This window comes from Lotus japonicus, chromosome 4 (assembly GCF_012489685.1).
Source record: "Lotus japonicus ecotype B-129 chromosome 4, LjGifu_v1.2".
Taxonomy (NCBI): Eukaryota; Viridiplantae; Streptophyta; class Magnoliopsida; order Fabales; family Fabaceae; genus Lotus; species Lotus japonicus.
The window spans coordinates 63012396-63030690 of record NC_080044.1 but is presented as its reverse complement, the minus strand read 5'-3'; the positions used below and the strand labels follow the sequence as shown (position 1 = coordinate 63030690).

The 18295-nt window shown below is 37.2% G+C and overlaps 1 protein-coding gene across 1 annotated transcript; it reads right to left on the bottom strand.

The window, feature by feature from the left end:
• Positions 1–212: 212 nt before the first annotated feature.
• Positions 213–4050, bottom strand: LOC130710434 (probable inactive receptor kinase At2g26730). Its single transcript, XM_057559711.1, has 2 exons — positions 2528–4050; positions 213–1418 (listed from the first exon to the last, which is right to left on the bottom strand). The coding sequence occupies exons 1-2, from the start codon at positions 3798–3800 to the stop codon at positions 751–753; spliced, it is 1941 nt and encodes a 646-aa protein (XP_057415694.1). The 5' UTR covers positions 3801–4050; the 3' UTR covers positions 213–750.
• Positions 4051–18295: the final 14245 nt, after the last annotated feature.

The window sequence follows — 18295 nt, the reverse complement described above, 5'->3', positions numbered from 1 at the left end:
AAATGGACACACCCTCCACACTAGGACACGTACCCTCTACATTATTTTCACACCACTCACTAACCACTGCACCATGTGACTCACTCAATGAGTTACTTTACTTCCACGTGAATATTCCAAACCACACTCGCATAACGCAACCGCGCGTGCAACATATATATATGTTAACATCATTTGACTCCTACTATCAGTTCATCAAAGACTTAATCAAATAACAAATGACATGGATGTTTATATATAAAATAATAATGCTGACCCTTACATACTGAACTATGGACAATTATATCAGGACAATTGAAAGGACAAGCTTAATTTAAAAAAAGATACACTGATACACTAACAATAAATAATTAACATTCACAACTTATAGAAAAATGCCAGCCAAAACTCATTCAATGGTCATTTTACTGTTCATGGACCCCTATCCCACACCCCCTTTCAATTCATGAACAATTTTTCACACTCTTCCCCGGACTCTCTCTCCTGTAAAAATCATTGAAATTAATAAAATAAAAAGAGGAAAAATTTAAATAAAATAGATTTTGAGAGAAAAAAAATAAAATACACATTAATTGGACCACCTTGAAAGCCAATCAGGAAAGTACGCGCCAATAGGTAGTAGGGCAGGCAACAACACATATTTTAAGAGCGACCCACCACCATGTCTTGTCCTCCTTTCCTCTTTTTTTCTTTTTTTGAATTTCAACAATAACCACTTTTCCCTTTAATTTTTACCTTTGATGAATTTTGCTACGGTGTGCGTGATGATCTAGGTGGAGTCCTTGATTGAGGTGGGGTGTGACCCTCGGATTCTTTGGAAGGGTCATCGGAGGATTGTCGCATGCCCTCATCGGTCTCACCGCGGTTCATGTCCTCGATCATGCGCACCACGTCCTGCATGGTGGGCCTCTGATCGGGGACAATTGAGACGCAAGCCATTGCAATCTGCAACAGTTGAACCATCTCCTCCTCGATGTTTTGGAACCTCATGAGCTCAGCATCGAACACCTCCGCGGTCCACTCCTCGCGAACCACGGACTGGACCCACCTCGGGAGATCGATTCCCTCTTCTCCTAAAGAGGCTTGGTTGGGTGCTTTCCCTGTTAGTAGCTCCAATAACAACACGCCGAAGCTGTACACGTCGGACTTGAAGGTCACTTTCCTGGTTTCTACTACTTCGGGTGCCCGGTAACCTGCGACACGGTTTGATGAGGCTCCATTTCCGAATAAGGGGTTGAGACCGAAGTCTGAAACGGAGGCGTGGTGGTCCGTTCCTCGGAGGAGGATGTTGGATGATTTTATGTTGCCGTGAGCCACCTTGCCTGACATGTGAAGGCATGCTAACCCTCTTGATGCTCCTAGTGCTATTCTCATTCTGCCATCCCAATCTAGTGGAGTTCGCCCAGATCCTCTACTTCCTGAAAAAACAGTAATGCCAATTTAGTAAAGTAATTGTCAAATCCAATTCAATTTGGTAAACATAGAGTTGGACTTTTTTCTTTTTCCTCATCTTTTCTCAGCTAAAGAAAGAAAAAGAAAAAGGGAAAAAGAACAAAAATGGCAAGAAATAATGTTGGGTACTACATGCCTGTGCTGGCATATAATGAGTACATAACATGGGGTATGGTATGGGTCAAGGGAAATGCAGAAAGACAAATAAAAAAATAAAGCATCTTCACTCATGAGTTGAGAATGTTTGCTTCAGAAGCATGTTTCAACTTTAATTAAGCAAGCAAGGGCAAGCACAAACAGCGCACACTACGCTGCTTTAGAAACTTATCATTTACGATACACTCCCACCAGTAAACAATGAGTCACTGAATGGTGAAACTAACCAAAAAGTGTTGGGCACTAACAAATTCGTCCGGAAAAGAATAAAATACCTCCGACGGTCCCTGATTGTATAAAATTAGTTCCTGAATAGACTAACTTGATCCATGTTTTATATAGCCACAGAGAGACTAATTTAACTGATATTTTACATAATAACGACCGTGGAAGGTATTTACTAGGGACAAACTTGTCAGCGCTCATCGCTTTAAGATCAATATATGACCATTCACTTATTAAACAATTCTTCCATTGAGCAATTAATTCATGCTCCACAGGTCATACATATGATGCACCTCCATTATCAAGGTAGCAAACCAAACATTTGACAAGAATAAAAAATTAGTAAGAAGATATTATAATGTTTCTACACATTAGCTTAAAATAATCAAAATCCCACACCCATATGCAGAATAACAGCTGGAATCAGGAATTTAGTCAAAAATCCAGACATAAACAATCCTTATTCCTCAAAAGGGAATATTTTCCCTTATGAACATGAGTAAATGCCGGAAAGGTAATACCCAGAAAATTGTGCATCATGTTCATATGCTAGAACAACAAGTTCTACTTTCCTAATCACTACAATCAAATGCAGAGATTAACAAATAATCAGATAATTAAGCAACAAGATAAAATCATCAACAGAAATGAAGCATGAATCATGAATTTGAATGATGAGAGTTTGATATCATACCGTGAAGCAGAGCAGATAAGCTACCAGCAGGCATGTAATCGTAGACAAGCAATTTCTCATCCTTGGAGAAGTAGAAAGCTCTCAGAGGAACCACATTTTCATGCTTAATCTTACCCAGAACCTCCATTTGCACCTCAAACTCTCTCTTACTCACTACAACATCCTTCAACCTCTTCACCACCACCGTCGTCCCTTCCTCCAACACCGCCTTGTAAGAAGTCCCCACACTCCCCTTCCCCAAAACCTCCGCCGAAGCTCTCAACAAATCCTCCAAATCGAAGCTGTATATCCCGCCGTCGAAGAACACAAGCTTGTTCCTCTCCGCCTCCGCCGACCCGCCCGTGATGTCATCCTTCGAGGATGAAGTGCCTGCCTCCGCCGACGGCACCGACCGCGCCGCCACCACCGGCTTCGGAGCCTTCGGCGCTCCCCGTTGCCGCCGCTTCCTGAGGCAGCAAAACAGCAGAAGCAGCAGCAGTACAAGACCCACAAAAGACCCAACCACGATTGCGATAATGGCGCCCGTGGAGAGCTTGTTCGACTTCTTCCCGACGCGACCCGCCGGCAGAATCGCCGTCGGTGACTCCGCCGGCGCCGGAAAAAACGGTGTGCACGATTTCAACGGCGGTCCACAGAGATCTAAGTTTCCGGCGAATGAGGCTTCCGGGAACCTCGACAGTGTCTCCGGGATGGAACCATTGAGCTGGTTGTTGGAAACGTTGAACCCGACCAGTTTCGCCGTGACAGACGGAAGCTTCCCGGAGAATTTGTTATTCTCTAGGAAAAGTCCGGTGAGGTTGGCGAGGTTGTTGATGGAGAAGGGAACCGCGCCGGAGAAGTTGTTGGAGGAGAGATCTAACCGATTCAAACGAGTTAACCGAGTGAGACTAGGCGGGAACTCGCCGGAGAGCTGATTCTTCTGGAGGTAGAGGCTGCGGAGGAAGGTGAGATTGGAGAAATCAGCAGGGATCTCGCCGGTGAGGCCATTGGAGCGGAAGCTGAGGACACGGAGCTGGGATAACCGGCTGATGGTGTTGGGTGGGAGGTTACCGACGAGGCCGACGGCGGGGAGACGGAGGGAGTAGACGAAGGAGCGTGAAGCGTCGCATTGGACACCGACCCAGTTGCAGGCGGAGTCGGAAGCGTTCCAGTTGACGCGGTTGGAGTGTGGGGTTTTGGAGAGGAAAGCAAGGAGAGCTTGCTTGTCCTGAGTTGGGTCCGAGTTGACTCGGGAACTCAGTAGGAAAACGAGGAGGGTGATGAGTAACTCCATTATTGGAATCAATGGAGAATAGAGGAGAATGTGGTTATGGTTTTCCGGTGAAATGCTGCCATAAGAATCAGAAAAAGTGATTGTGTGTTTGAGAATTGCGTTTGGGGAAGAGAGAATGTAAGGTATCACGAGGTGTGTAAAAAACTGATATAAAGCTGATACTCCCAAACACAAACCAATTTCTCTCTCTCTCTCTCTCTCTCTTGCTGCCACTGGTCCTAACTCATTACGTTTTTGCTTTTTTCTTTTACAAACTCCACTTTTTTCATTTCTCTAATTTTATAGCCCACGCGTTTTTCTTGGCGTGTGGGTTTATAGTTTGATTTGTGAGAGAAGAATGCATAATGTTGTTTTGTTGCATAGATGGGAGTTAGTCCAGCACATTTAGACCTCATTTGGAAAAATAATTTAATTAAATGTTTCTAGTCTCTCAAACGTTGGCATAAGCGTTAATGTTATCAGATAAGCTCAAATAAATTCTTCCAAACGGGACGTAATAGATAGTTGAATTTTATATACATATGATAGAGAAAAATTTGTTGGTGAAAGTTTATATACTGAATATAGAGCATCGCCAATGCTGGTTTCTTATCACAGCATGCTAAGGTTTGTGCTTATTTTTGGATAGTATTGGAGCGTGCTGAGATGGAGGTCTGGTTCCTAAATATTTAGGGTTTAATTGTTTCTTGTATAAGACACTTTACTTTTTTATGTGTTACATTAAAATATTATTGTTTCTCTCATCTTCATCAAGTAGTATACGAATAATTATTTTTTCACACCTAAAAAATGAGATGGATAGAGGTAGACGAGGAGAGAGATATGAAGAAAAGAAAAAAGTATGAGAGAAAAAGTATAAGATGTGATAGATGATAAGAGAAGAGAAATATAAATAAAAATAGGTGGAAATGAAGTGTGAGTATATCATTGTTGGTTTTTTAAATCATGTGCAGCACTGCTTACTCATAAAAATAGTGTGTAATAATATTTAAGAAATCAAAATAAGGAACTATAATATAGTTGAGTAATGATATACACACACCTCATTTTCTCTTCCATCTCATTTCTACACATTTTTCTTCCTATCTCTCTCTACATTTCCTGTCACATTACAAATTATATCACTCATTTCTCTCATTTCTCTTCTTCTTAAACTAAGGTGGAGGTGAAAATCAATTGTTAAAGTAACACTATTCAATATAGTTAGTTTAGTTTAGAGATCTCTTACATATATTATTTAAGTCTTGAGATGATTAGTTATCATATGAATAGTTATCGTTGGAGAGATAGAGGATGGATAATTAAGAGGTTAGAAGCAAATGTCATCTTCAAGCGAGCTAACAAGTGATGTATCAGTCCATTTTATTGCTTATTTTAAGTGTGATGGTATTAGTGTGGTGCAGAAACGGGGGCAAAAGAAAAACGGACAAAATGAAACAAAAGGGTGTTTGGTGCTTCTTGTCGCTGCTATGTTATTGGTTAGAGACACATACAAGATAGTAACACTTTTGGAATGGTTAAAACTTAACAACTTTAACCAAAGGCCAGTGTGAGAAAATCAGTGTTTGGATATTAAACTCCATTAAACTCTTCTTATATTCTACATTTGGATGAAAGTTCGTTCACGGTAGTCGACTGATATCTTAACACACGATACATAACACCTTTTTTTGGAGTTTTAATTTACTATTGAGATCTCACATAATATAAAGTGGTTGAATAAGGCCAAGGAGTGAGTAGGCATGATTGATGTAATTGTTGAGAGAGGAAAGTTAGTTGTTTAGTAGTATATGAATTAAATTGTGTAAAACTGATGGTTGAGGCTGTAGAGGTTAGTGAGAAGGTATGTGCGGGTGCTGGGGAATTGGGTGTATGAAGAAGCTATGTGACCCCTACATAATGTGGACTCGTATGAATGTTGAGTTTTGACTAGGTGAAATAGACGGTGATCCATCGCTTTTGATTGGAAGCAGGACATGGACAGTCATGGAGTCATGCTTTTAAAATTTGATTTGACCACAATTAATAGTTCCAAAACGGTCTTATTAAATAGTCTGTTTAGCTTTAAAGTGTTAAGTATTTAGTAATTAACCGGCTTATAATCAATGTCGTGTGCATATACATACAGTTTTTTGATAGCATACTTTTAATGAATGAACTTGTAAATATTTACTAGTTAATTACTTTTAATCAAAGTGTTCTTGAGATGTTCTTCGGTGTTCATACGAAATGCTTTAGAAAAGAAGCTTTGATTTTGTGACATAGAAGGTTTTGGATTTTCAAGGTTTTTGAAAGGGTTTTTCAAAATCTATGGGTTAAGGGTATATATATTATCGCTTTTAGTTGACTAAAATAGTAATGTTATTCTGTCCCTGTGAATAGAGAATTCGAAGTGTTCGAGTCCCCGTCGAATCCAAAATCCTAACGACATTTCAACTGAGAATCCAGGTAAGGGCACTTCATTCTTCGGCAACGACCTAGAGACTTTGATTGTGATTGTGTATTACCATGTTATGATCTATGTGATAGATGAACATATGATAGTAGGGTTGTGAATGATTATATATATTAGTGATGATATATGATCATGAATGTGATAAATACTAGTTGTTGTTATTATGAGCTTGCCCTATTTGTTTAGGTTGTTAGCTTTTACTTATGATATGCAAGCAAGTTATACTGTTATAAATATGATGATGTTCGAGATGTGAACATGTAAGGCTGGGAGCCTTGAGAAGATTAACTTGTGTGGCATGAGTATATTATCAAGTGACCTGGATTGGGCTTGGTGGCCATGACTGGTGACCTGGATTGGGCTAGTCTGTGGCGTGGTTCGGGGGTTGTGAAGGACATGAACGAGTTGCAAAACATGAAAGGGTAGTGCGTTAGCGTAGGCTAACCCCGATTGTGGAGTTGTGGGACAGCGGTTCATTGACTAGGAGTCAACCCCAATCGTGGAGTCGTGTTTTGTCCTGCCTATCCTGGGAGGATTTAGTGATGTGGATATCCAAAGCGTATGCACGCATATGCATGAGCATTGACTAATTAAACTTAGAAGTGATTATCTTCTACAAGTTTACCCTTGCTCGTTTGCTTGTGTGTAGTTTGGGGCGCTTAACACCTAGATGGCTCATCGGAAACGGAGCCTCGAGCTACCTGACGCTGATATCGACGTCGCTTGGGAGATAGACCACTCTCTTGGACGATATATGTATAGTGGTCTCATCCAGGAGTCGAGCTACACCAAGGAAGGACGTCTGAAGAAGTCCATAGGCTACATAGGGGGCTGAGTATGCCACATCCTCTCCCCGCTTCACCCTTCTTGTAGAGGATGCGGTGATGTCACCTTCGATGGATATAGACTCTTCCGACATTCTAGAGCACTCTTCCTTATCACCAGAGTATACTCCAGGATCACCAGGGTACACTCCAGGCCTAGCTTTCTTCATCGTTCTACTCGCCGGCTTCGCCAGAGCCGGTGACTGTCAAGACTATTGTTGTAGCCCCTGCTGCTGAGGACGACGCAAACTGGATTCTTAGTTTGTTCGGAAGGCTGTGGGATAGGCTGAAGCAGAGGATGAGGACCCTTGTCCATGATGCTATTGATGCAACATTCGAGTTCCTTTTTTCTATCTAGGGCCTGATGCCTTCCTAAAGTACTCCATCGTGTGTTGATCGGCTCAGGAAAGGTTAAGGCATTAGTTTATTTATGCTTAGTAAAAATGGATGTACTCAACCTATTTCGAGAATTAATAAAATGAGTTTATTCAGTTATTTCTTCTATGGTTATTGTTAATTATTTATTCTTTGAAAAGGTTTAAGTTTCGACAAAAATTCACTCACGTTTTTGTAAAAGGTTACTAAAGCGACCTCAAGAAATCGAGGGTGTTACAGTGGAGGAGGGTGGTGGTTGTAGTAGAGGTGCTGACGGTGCTGGAGGAGGACGCTAACAAAAAAATAGTGGCGTTAGTGGAGAGTGGTGGCAGTGACGGTGGTGGGAGATTGTGGCGGTAACGATAGTGGAGGGTGGTGGATGTGGTTGTGAGGATGGAGATTGTGGCGGTAGTGGAGAGTGGTGGCGATTGAGGATGGTGGTAGTGACGATGGTGAGAAATTGTGGGGGTAGGGTGATGGTAGCGATATTGGAGGGTGGTGGATGTGGTTGTGAGGATGGTGGTTGTGGCGGTGGTGGGTTACGATGGTATGGTGGTGGTGGCGATGGAAATGGTGGAGGGTGTGGAGGTGGTGGCAATGACTATAGTGGTGGTGGTTGAGAGTGTTGTGATGGTGGAGGGTGGTTGTGTAGGTGGTGATGGAGGTGGCGAAGGGTCCATGGAGGGTGGTGGTAATGTTGGTAGTTGTGGTGGTGGGAGTGGAGAGTGTTCGTGGTGGCGGTAGCTGTGACAAGGTGAAGGGTAGGTGGTGGTTGCGACGGTGGTGCTAAAGGAGGTGAAGAGTGATGCTGGCATGGTTAGTGGTCTTGGTTGTGGTGGATTAAATATTCTCAAGTAGCTTATGCATCACAATCTTACCAAGTTTTATATCATACATCTGTAGGCTAGATAAAATATTTCATCATTTAATGTATAAGAGTGTATTGATAGATAACTTTATACAATATAATGTTAGCACCAAATAATGAATAAACTTAAAATATATTGTATAAACTTATACTATTAGGCCAATATGACGTACCAAACGAGCACTATATATGCTACCCTAAACGATCATGTTAGTATATCGTCATCTATCTAACTAAAATTCTAATAAAAATACTTAAGAAAATAAATATTTTTTAGTTACGATTTTCTATCAATGTTTGTTTTACACATGATCATTACTTTTTATTGTACATCATAAAAAAATTTACGATAATCTACATTTTGAAAAACATATAATTGTTGTTGTATTTTTTTTTATGCTTCGAAAAACAAACAAACAGATTAAGGAACAGATAAGGAGTTATCCAATAGAAGAGTCTTCGATTTACTATCAGACATATCTACAACTCTAATGTGGAGATGTTGGATGTGATTTAGATTGACCGCCAAATTATTCCTAACTTGCTGCCTGATTCTAACTGTTGTTATATTTCTTAAGTATGTTACTAAATTGTAGCATGATACCTTGTGCATCACACAAGTTAAATTCGTGTTAATCACCAAGAGACGGATATCCATTTTACTAGTGTTCTTTACCCGTGCGTTGCACGGCGATTAAATTTATTGTAAAGATGAATCAATAGTAACTAGCATTTTTACCCCGTGCGTTGCACGGCGAATATTGTTCTTTGAATAAGCAAAGAACATGGAGTGTACCCATCTTGGTGAAGTTCAATAGTTAGCCTTTTCTGCTTTGTACCATCTTTCTTAAACTCTTGTTCTTCTCTTGCTCCAGTGAGAATTCTAATTACATTACATCTGGTCAAAGACAAATAAAAATGTAAGGAAAAAAATTAAGAACTATTGTTAAAAAAATCAAAAGGCTACATAAGGGTTTATACCTATAAGGAATGACGTATCAATGTCCTTATACATTATGTCACAAAGTGGAACGAAAGAGTATGTGGTTAAGTTGATAGCCTTGTTAGGAACCAATCGTACAGAACTGTGAATATCAAAGTTGATATTGAATGGATGCGAGGTTGGACGAAAATCATGACCGCTTTCACCAACACCAAAGAATGAAATCTAATATACGCGTCCTTTACTTAGCAAAGACTAAATCGATAAATCAGAGTCTTCCTAACTGAAACATGAATCTTACAACCTTGGAATTTTAAAAGTTAAAAAGATAAGAGATTTATCAACCATAAAAAATGATATTAAAACAGGGTGAGTAATTAAAAAAATGTTATACCTTGTCATCCATAAGAACATGCCCATAGAAAAAGGGAGCTTCGAACCATATAAGCTCAGACTTAGCCATAAATGATTGACTTTTGCAACAATAGTCCAGTTCTCTTTGGAGGCATCGGTTTTGGCGAGATCGTCGATTCTGGCAGCCATCAGAACAAAGGTTAATTTCAAAGATATCATGTGCTGGAAAATGGATTGAATGATATGTCATATTTGATGTTCCATTTTGCTAAAAATTATCTATAGACATATGATTTGTCATATTTGATATTTGATTGTTTCCAAGTTCAAATAATTTTGAAAAACTCGCCTAAATTTTGCTGAATATTTGACTAGAAAAAACGAAATAATTCCTGTATTAAAATGTAATTAATTGTTTTAAATGAGGTTTTTAAAAAGAAAACGGATTTCACTTTTATTTCATATAGCATTTATTAGATCTTTTATGAGTTGACTACAAATTACTATAATTAAGTTGTTTATGTAAGGAAATTGAATGAAATTAAAAATTAATTTCGAATAGTAATATTCTTAAATAGATAGCTAATGAATTTAATAAGTAATTAATTATTTAAAACATTTTTTTTCATTTTAAAAAAGGAAATTATTTCAAAACATATTCGCACTGATTCACGTCATTAATTAATTTACATAAGGAAATTGACGTAATTAATGAATTAATTACGAATATAATTTCCTTAAATAAATAATCAATGAATTAAATTTAATTATTTATTTTACATGGGGTTTTAAAAAAAACAATTATAGCAATAATTGACAAGAAAAACGAAATAATTACTGCATTAAAATGTAATTAGTTGTTTTAAATGATATTTTTAAAAAGAAAACGAATACAGCTTTTATTCCATATAGCATCTATTAGATTTTTTATGAGTTGACTACAAATTACTATAGTTAAGTTGTTTATGTAAGGAAATTGAAGGAAACTAAAAATTAATTTCAAATAGTAATTTCCTTTTTTTTTTGAAAATGAAAATTATTATTGAAATGCCAAAAGCTTGAGAAAAACCCTCTCAAGAGTGGGAAATACAAATCACCAGCTAGCTAAAAACAAACCACCCACAATGGAAGTATTCAATCACATTTTGTCTTAGCAAAAAGAAACGAAAAAGATAAGATCTGAATCCCCAGATAATGCAACTGCCATATGAAAATCCTCTGTCCTGACCCACCTATACAACCCTCAATAAACACCCGCAAAGTCTGCTCAAAACTTGACATCTACCAAACATGATACATAATCCCCACACCCCTCGTGTTGCACCACGAGTACACCCCAATTTGCATAAGCAAATCAGTTAAGGAAAAAAAAGATCACTTGATCACACAAACTCCTTCAGATTTATATCCTCCTCCTCCACGTTCCTCGACAAAAAGAATTCTCCCCCTACAACAACCAACACAAAACACCTCATCATCCAACGCATCAAACATAAACTATTGAAAGCGATGGTTTGCAATATGACTAGCCAATTCACGCACTGCTATTTCCTCAGGACAATCAAATAACATGCCAGCACGCAAACTATTAATGTATGCACGTCGCGCCATTGTTTGAATACCTTCCGGACTATTCCAATCCGCTGGCACCACCGATAGTGTATCCTTCACATCTATCTTTTGTTGTACAAACCCATTCTTCCGAGGTCTTCCTGGCGGACGTTTGGGTTTGGCCTCCAAAACTGGCAATATCTCCTTGCGCGGGCGACCTCTCTTCTTCTTAAGAGCCCCCTCCATAGCATTTGACTTGCGATGAGGTTTGGTTGTTGACACCAAAGATACGTCTGGGACTAAAGCTTGGATAGCATCAACCTCAAAATCACTTGCCCCATAATCACTTATTTGGCTTTCTGGTTCCAAAGATAAATTGTTGGCTTGTGCTAATGTTTGACACACCTCTATTACTTCTTCCCTTGACTTAGGTCCCCAAAAAGAGGTGGAGATTTTATTCCTGTTGGGCCCCATCGATTCAGCCAAGTACACACGCACAGCGTGATTTTCCCACCTCTGTTGCCAAACCATGTTATGGAATTTGCCCCATAAAAGCATGTGTTTAAACACCTCTTGTAAGGAATTAAAATATAGCATCTTCCATAGTAAAGTTTTTTTCCCACGTTGCTTCTCCCCAACATATAGAGACAATTTTTTGAAATCAAAATTATTAAAATACTCCAGCTCCTTAATTGACTCATAACCATAACTGGATTCAATCAGATCTATAGTTTGATGAGAATCCAATAATTCCATATCCACCACTTGAAGAGAATTTGCTTTGTCCATAACTTCCACTTGGAAACTAGGCAGCTCCTTAATTGTCTCCATATCCCTTTCCTGCGCTATAATTGGATCCTTCTGATTCACCTCAATTTTCGGCTGGAAAATCATGGATTGAGAGCTCCTTTGACTAGAATAACTTCTGCCATAAAAAAATGAATTCAGGCCAATTCTTCCATTTGAAATTTGAACTCCATTAAATATTTATTGTCCGCCGTGACTTCCCCTAATCCACACATTTGAATTCCGCCATCCTCGCTCCTCATTACTTGCCAAGTAACTGCTTCGCTCCATTAATAACATGTTCACCGGAGTTTGAGATAATTTCGCCGTTAACGTTACCTCTGTTTCCGCCGCCGCCGTATTCTTCTGTCCACCACCAGCGTCCATCTCCTCTGATATTGTCTCCCCGTCATTCTCCATGACCCTATCTTCCGTGATTCCGACACCCTCGCCATCTTCTCCGTCACATGCCACGTCCTTGTGCCTCCAGTGCCCATCTTGCCAAGACGATTGGCCGTGAACCTCTTCATCTCCGCTATCGATGGCGTGGAACTTGTCATCCTCTGGCTCATCCTCAACACTTACCCCATCAGAGTCACTCAAATCCCTCCTCGAAACAGGTTGAGCCACTCGTGGTTTGGCTGCAAAATATATAGTTCCCACCAACATGAACCGGTTCCAAGTAGATCGTATGCCTCCTGCCATCAATCAGCACCACTATACTTGTCGCTACCAAGACCGGTTCCTTGGTGTCTATAAGCACCCTCGCAACATCAAAGCGATCTCTACTCCTTGTTGCATCATCCATGCACACCAGACGTCCCACAGAAGACAATGCAGCCTCAAAGAAATCAAAGCCCCACACATAAACAGGCACTCCAAGGATTCTTACCCATGTTAAAAAACTTTTAGAACTGGTCTCCACTGTGCAAGGCTCAATCTCCATGAACTTTTCATGTAAAAAATCATGTGCCTCCTTTAAAATCTCCACCATATCCTCATGTGTAGGGAACTCAAGAAGCACTTCCCTTGCACCCAATGGCTTGACCTTAATCATCCCAAGGCCATTGATATTGAGAAATTCTTGAATCCCATCGACAGAATACACCCCAGCCAATGTCGCCGCTGCCAAGTTTTCCATACGCCTTCTATCTTCCTCCGTAGATAAGAACTTTGTGATACATGTCTCCCTGATCACCCCTTCCTGTTCGTAGCAAGCCTCCTTCACCCTCCACACCTTCTTCGTCCTTGGCTTCTTCACAATCAGATTGTTGCTCTGAACTTTCGGCCTCCGCTCCTGCTGTATGCGGCGTTGTCCATCTTTGTCATACCGCGCCAGGTTCGCAGCAAGAAAAGATTGGAACATGGTCGCCCCATGTAAACACCAAATCGCCTTCAACGCGTCGTCTTTGTACTTGAACCTAACAAAGCCAAATCTGGTTCGTCGGCCCAACTTCTTACGTTCGCTGCAAGTACACCCAGCACCTTCCCAAACTGAAAAACCATCTCCTTCAATTGCAGATATGAAACAGTATCTACAAAACCATCTAGGAACACCGTTGTTTCCTCCACACTCTGGGTAACATGCTCCAGGCGTCTAGATCTCTGGCGGCACCACCGCGAGTCCCCGGAGCCCTAGTAATTTCCTTAAATAGATAGCTTTTGAATTTAATAAGTAATTAATTTTTAAAATGTTTTTTTCCATTCTAAAAATGGAAATTATTTTAAATCAAAGAAAACGCGATTCATGTCATTAATTTATGTACATAAGGAATTTGAAGGAATTAATCAATGAATTTCGAATGATAATTTCCTTAAACAATTTTTCAATGCATTAAAATGTAATAAATTATTTCAAATGGGGTTTTAAAAAAAACGAATATAGCATGTATTTAATATAGCATTTAATGTCTTTTATGAGTGCAAATACAAATTAATATAATTAAGTGGTTTATATAATGAATTTGAAGGAAATAAATAATTAATTTCGAATGGTAATTTCATTAAATAGATAGATAATGAATTTAATAAGTAATTAATTATTTAAAATGTTTTTTTTTTATTTTAAAAAATGAAATTATTTCAAAAATGTTTGCACTGATTCACGTTACTAATTAATTTATATAAGGAAATTGAAGAAATTAATGAATTAATTTTGAATATTAATTTCCTAAAATAAATAATCAATGAATTAAAATATAATTAATTATTTTGCCCGAGGTTTTAAAAAAAACGATTATAGCAATAATTGACTGGAAAAATGAAATAATTACTGCATTAAAATGTAATTAATTATTTTAAATGGGGTTTTTAAAAAGAAAACGAATACAAATTTTATTTCATATAGCATTTATTAGATCTTTATGAGTTGACTACAAATTACTATAGTGAAGTTGTTTATGTAAGGAAATTGAAGGAAATTAAAAATTAATTTCGAATTGTAATTTTCTTAAATAGATAGCTTTTGAATTTAATAAGTAATTAATATTTTAAAATGTTTTTTCGATTCTAAAAATTGACATTATTTTAAATCAAAGAAATGATGCAAAACCATTATCTTTATTCATTGATTTTCCACAGATGCAAATTATGGATTTTAAGAATATATGTCGCTGATGCTCTGAAATGATGGAAATTAATATAAAATGTTTGTAAGTATATAAAATTACACGACCTCAATATATATCTTGCATTTCAAAAGAGAGACTCGTTCATTATAGAAAAATTGTAAACACAGGTAGAATGAAAGATTTGAATCCATCTAAAATAATAACATATAATCATAAAAGAAGCAATTATAAATATAAACCGTAATTTATTAATAAACCTTGAAAACTAATATGCAAAACATAAATTCAAACACTTTATGTTTCCTTGTATTGAAAACAAAAATAAATGCCAAAACTAATTTGAAATGTAAAAAGTAGTAGCAAAAGAGAGATGGTTTATCATCAATCTTTATTCTTGTTCTACTTGGATAACAAATATGAGAACCATGAACGGAAAGCTTATTTCTCCTCCTTAACAAATCTTTATTTTTGTTCTACTTGGATAACAAATTTATCATCACTTTCTATTCATCATATCTTCTCCTTCTTGACAATTTTCAAAAGCTTATTTCTCCTCCTTAACAACTTTCAATACATTTTGTTGGCAATCATCAACTACAATTGAAAAAGACAACAACTCAGTATTAGTTAACGGAACCAAATCAGATGTAACATGTCAATTGAATAGAAAGTGCGAAAACATACCTTTTGATATGAGAAGGTTGAAACTTCATACTTGCAGAAAAAGGATGACAAAAACACATTTTGAGTATGTGATGAAATCAACAATAAGAAGGTTGATTTATAGGAAATGATTTTGAAAATCACATTTAATGGGGGACAACTAAACCAAATTATAGGGAAATCAATGCAATTAATAAATTTGTGAGAATTGTTGTGGCTGTGACACTTGTCAGCCAGTGAGGGGGGTGGGATGAGAGTGCATCTTGGAATGCCACGTGTCTAATTCTTTTGGATAACGTTGTTCTTTTATAAAGTATATAGATATGTTTTAACTTAGTTTAGGCTATTTTCAGTAAGTATAACAGATATAGAACCGAGCATATGTTACAAACATGTAGATAAATGGACCACATTAAATATATTAATTTGATGAGGTTGTAGATACCTCACAACGTCAACACTTTAATAGTAATAAAAACCAAGTTTTAAAGTACTGCATTACATTGAAATCGAAATAAGATAAACATAACAATGACAGCAACATGAACCCTTATTAGAAGTTGTAGTCCATGATGAATGATAAAAACTTCATAACCAATCTTGTTCTCATTCAAGCATATTTGAGCTATAGAACCTACAAAGGAAATTTTTTTATAAGTGTAAAAATCAGTAACCAATACAAATATAAACTGTGTATAATTTGAAAATGTTAAACTAACCTCAATAAACCTTCAAATTAGATGATCAATAAACTGGTTGACATCTTTTTATGCTGTCAAAAATAAAAAGAATAACCATATCAGTTTTCCTATTACTAAAATTTAAATTGAAATTAATTGTAAGATAAATAAGCACTTACATATCAAATATTATCGAAGACTTTTTGATACACCACATTGCGTGTAGTGTTAGATACAACTCCTTCGTCATCTATGATTAGCATCTTCAACCCTTTTCTAGATTCAACTCTAGAAAGTGCAACATATAGCTGTCCGTGAGTAAAGATAGGCCTTGAAAATACAGTCCAACATGATATAAAGATTGCCCCTGACTTTTATTTATAGCCATTGCAAAACATAAGGTGACAGGAAATTGTCTGCGCTGGAATTTGAACGGAATGTCAGAATTAGATGGAATTAAGCTCATCCTTGGAATAAATGATGTTTCACCCATCTTGTTTCCATTTAAAACAGTAGCAAAAATTATATATTTAGTCAAAGCGTTGACTAACATTTGCCATTACACAACCCTGCAACTTGGTCTATGTTTCGAATGAGCATGATGGGGACACCAACTTTCAGTTTAATTGCATGGTTTGGAATTCCAGAGCATTTGAATTTAAGAATTCAGATGTAAACCATTCCGCATGGACACCTGAATCTTCGTCTGACTTACACGGAGTATCACAGCTCAAATATTCTGTTTCATCACCAGGAATCATTGCTAACATAAAGTTGTTGATTTCCTCTACACTTTCAAGTGTTGGTGCAAGGATCACTCTTTCTTGAAAGAATGAATATTTTTTGCAAATTATGCGCAAGTTTCGAATATCAGCCTTGCAGATTTAGTCAAACCTTCAGGATTAGACAGACCTTCATTAATATTGCCCTCGGTCCGAATCAGCCTTGCAGATTTAGTATCCCCTTTTTGCTGCGCGAGAACATATTTTCTCTTTGCTCTGGCTTCTTTTGAAGTAAAGGGGGTATTGTAGTCGGAATTTTCCACTGATAAGGGGGGCATAGTTGTAGATGAATACCCTAAGGGAGTTTTGTCAATAATGTTGGATCCTACAACAAAAAATTATAAAATTAAATGATTCATACTGGAATGTAAACCAAAGATATGGATTATAACCACTCTAAAAAACAAAACAAAAAACCATATACATTACCAATTATTGGAGAAATTTCATCGTTTAAAAGGGGCTGACATGCTTTAGCCCTGGGTTTTTTTGCACTGATATTGATAACTTGTTGGGAGTGGTGGTTCGAAGAGCTCTTTGCAGGAGTTGAGAATAATTTTCTTGAAATTGAAGCAGGTGTATATAGAGCTTGAGTATTGATATCTAAGGTAGAACAATTGGGGTTTGATGAACTTGATAAGGTACCACAATTTCTTCTATTTGATAATATTGCCTTTCTCTTTGCCCTGTCCTCACCAGAACTTCCCTCCTTGCTTGGTTCCATGGAGTAGATGAATGCAAAATGATGGCACCACCGTGTATTTTATATATTTTTTGGGATGAAATTTCTAATTGATTTCCAAACGTTTTTCCTTTCGTAATTGATTTCTTACGTAAATGCATTTATTTGTTTCCATAATTAAAAACTAATAAAACGGAAATTATGGAGTAAATTTTGTCACACTAATTGTGGCTATAACTTATGAGACAAAAATTTGAAATTAATGACTTTTAAAATTGTTTCCAAAATAAATCTATTAATGAAAGATTTGTAACAACAATTTTATTAAATATCGTATTAAGTTTTCCTTAAATTTTGAACTTGATTGTTTCAGAATTAATTTTTATTACAATATACAATTAAGAGCATTTATAATTTCACGCATAATACTAATACTATCCCACTGATATCGGTGGCACATCATGTTATGAAACTATGTTTTTAACGTGATATGCAAGTACCAAAAAAATTCATGATTGAGTGCAATGCAGGTACCAACTCTAACGTGATATCCCATTAAAAATTCATGATTGAGTGCAGTGTAATATCATCATTTGAAAAACCTACGTATTTCAGAGTTGAGATTTGTATACTTATACCATGAGCATAGGTTGAAATTCATACATCAAGTTCTTTAGCCTGCCTACCAAAAACAAAAAAAGTTCTTTAGAGGCCATGGCCCTGCATAATGAGTAATTATATGAAATGAGTAATTAAAGAAAATGAGTAAGTATTTCGAATTTTTTTGAAAAATAATAATCAATGGTATATGTATTCAAATTTTATGTTAACAATTAATGAGGGGCTCAAAAACAATAAAAATAAAATAAGCATTCAAAAGGCTTTCAATAATGGGTCTCCGTACAAAACTGAAATAAAAATGGGCTTGTACTATTTTGGTCCAAATCAATAAGAAGGTGACA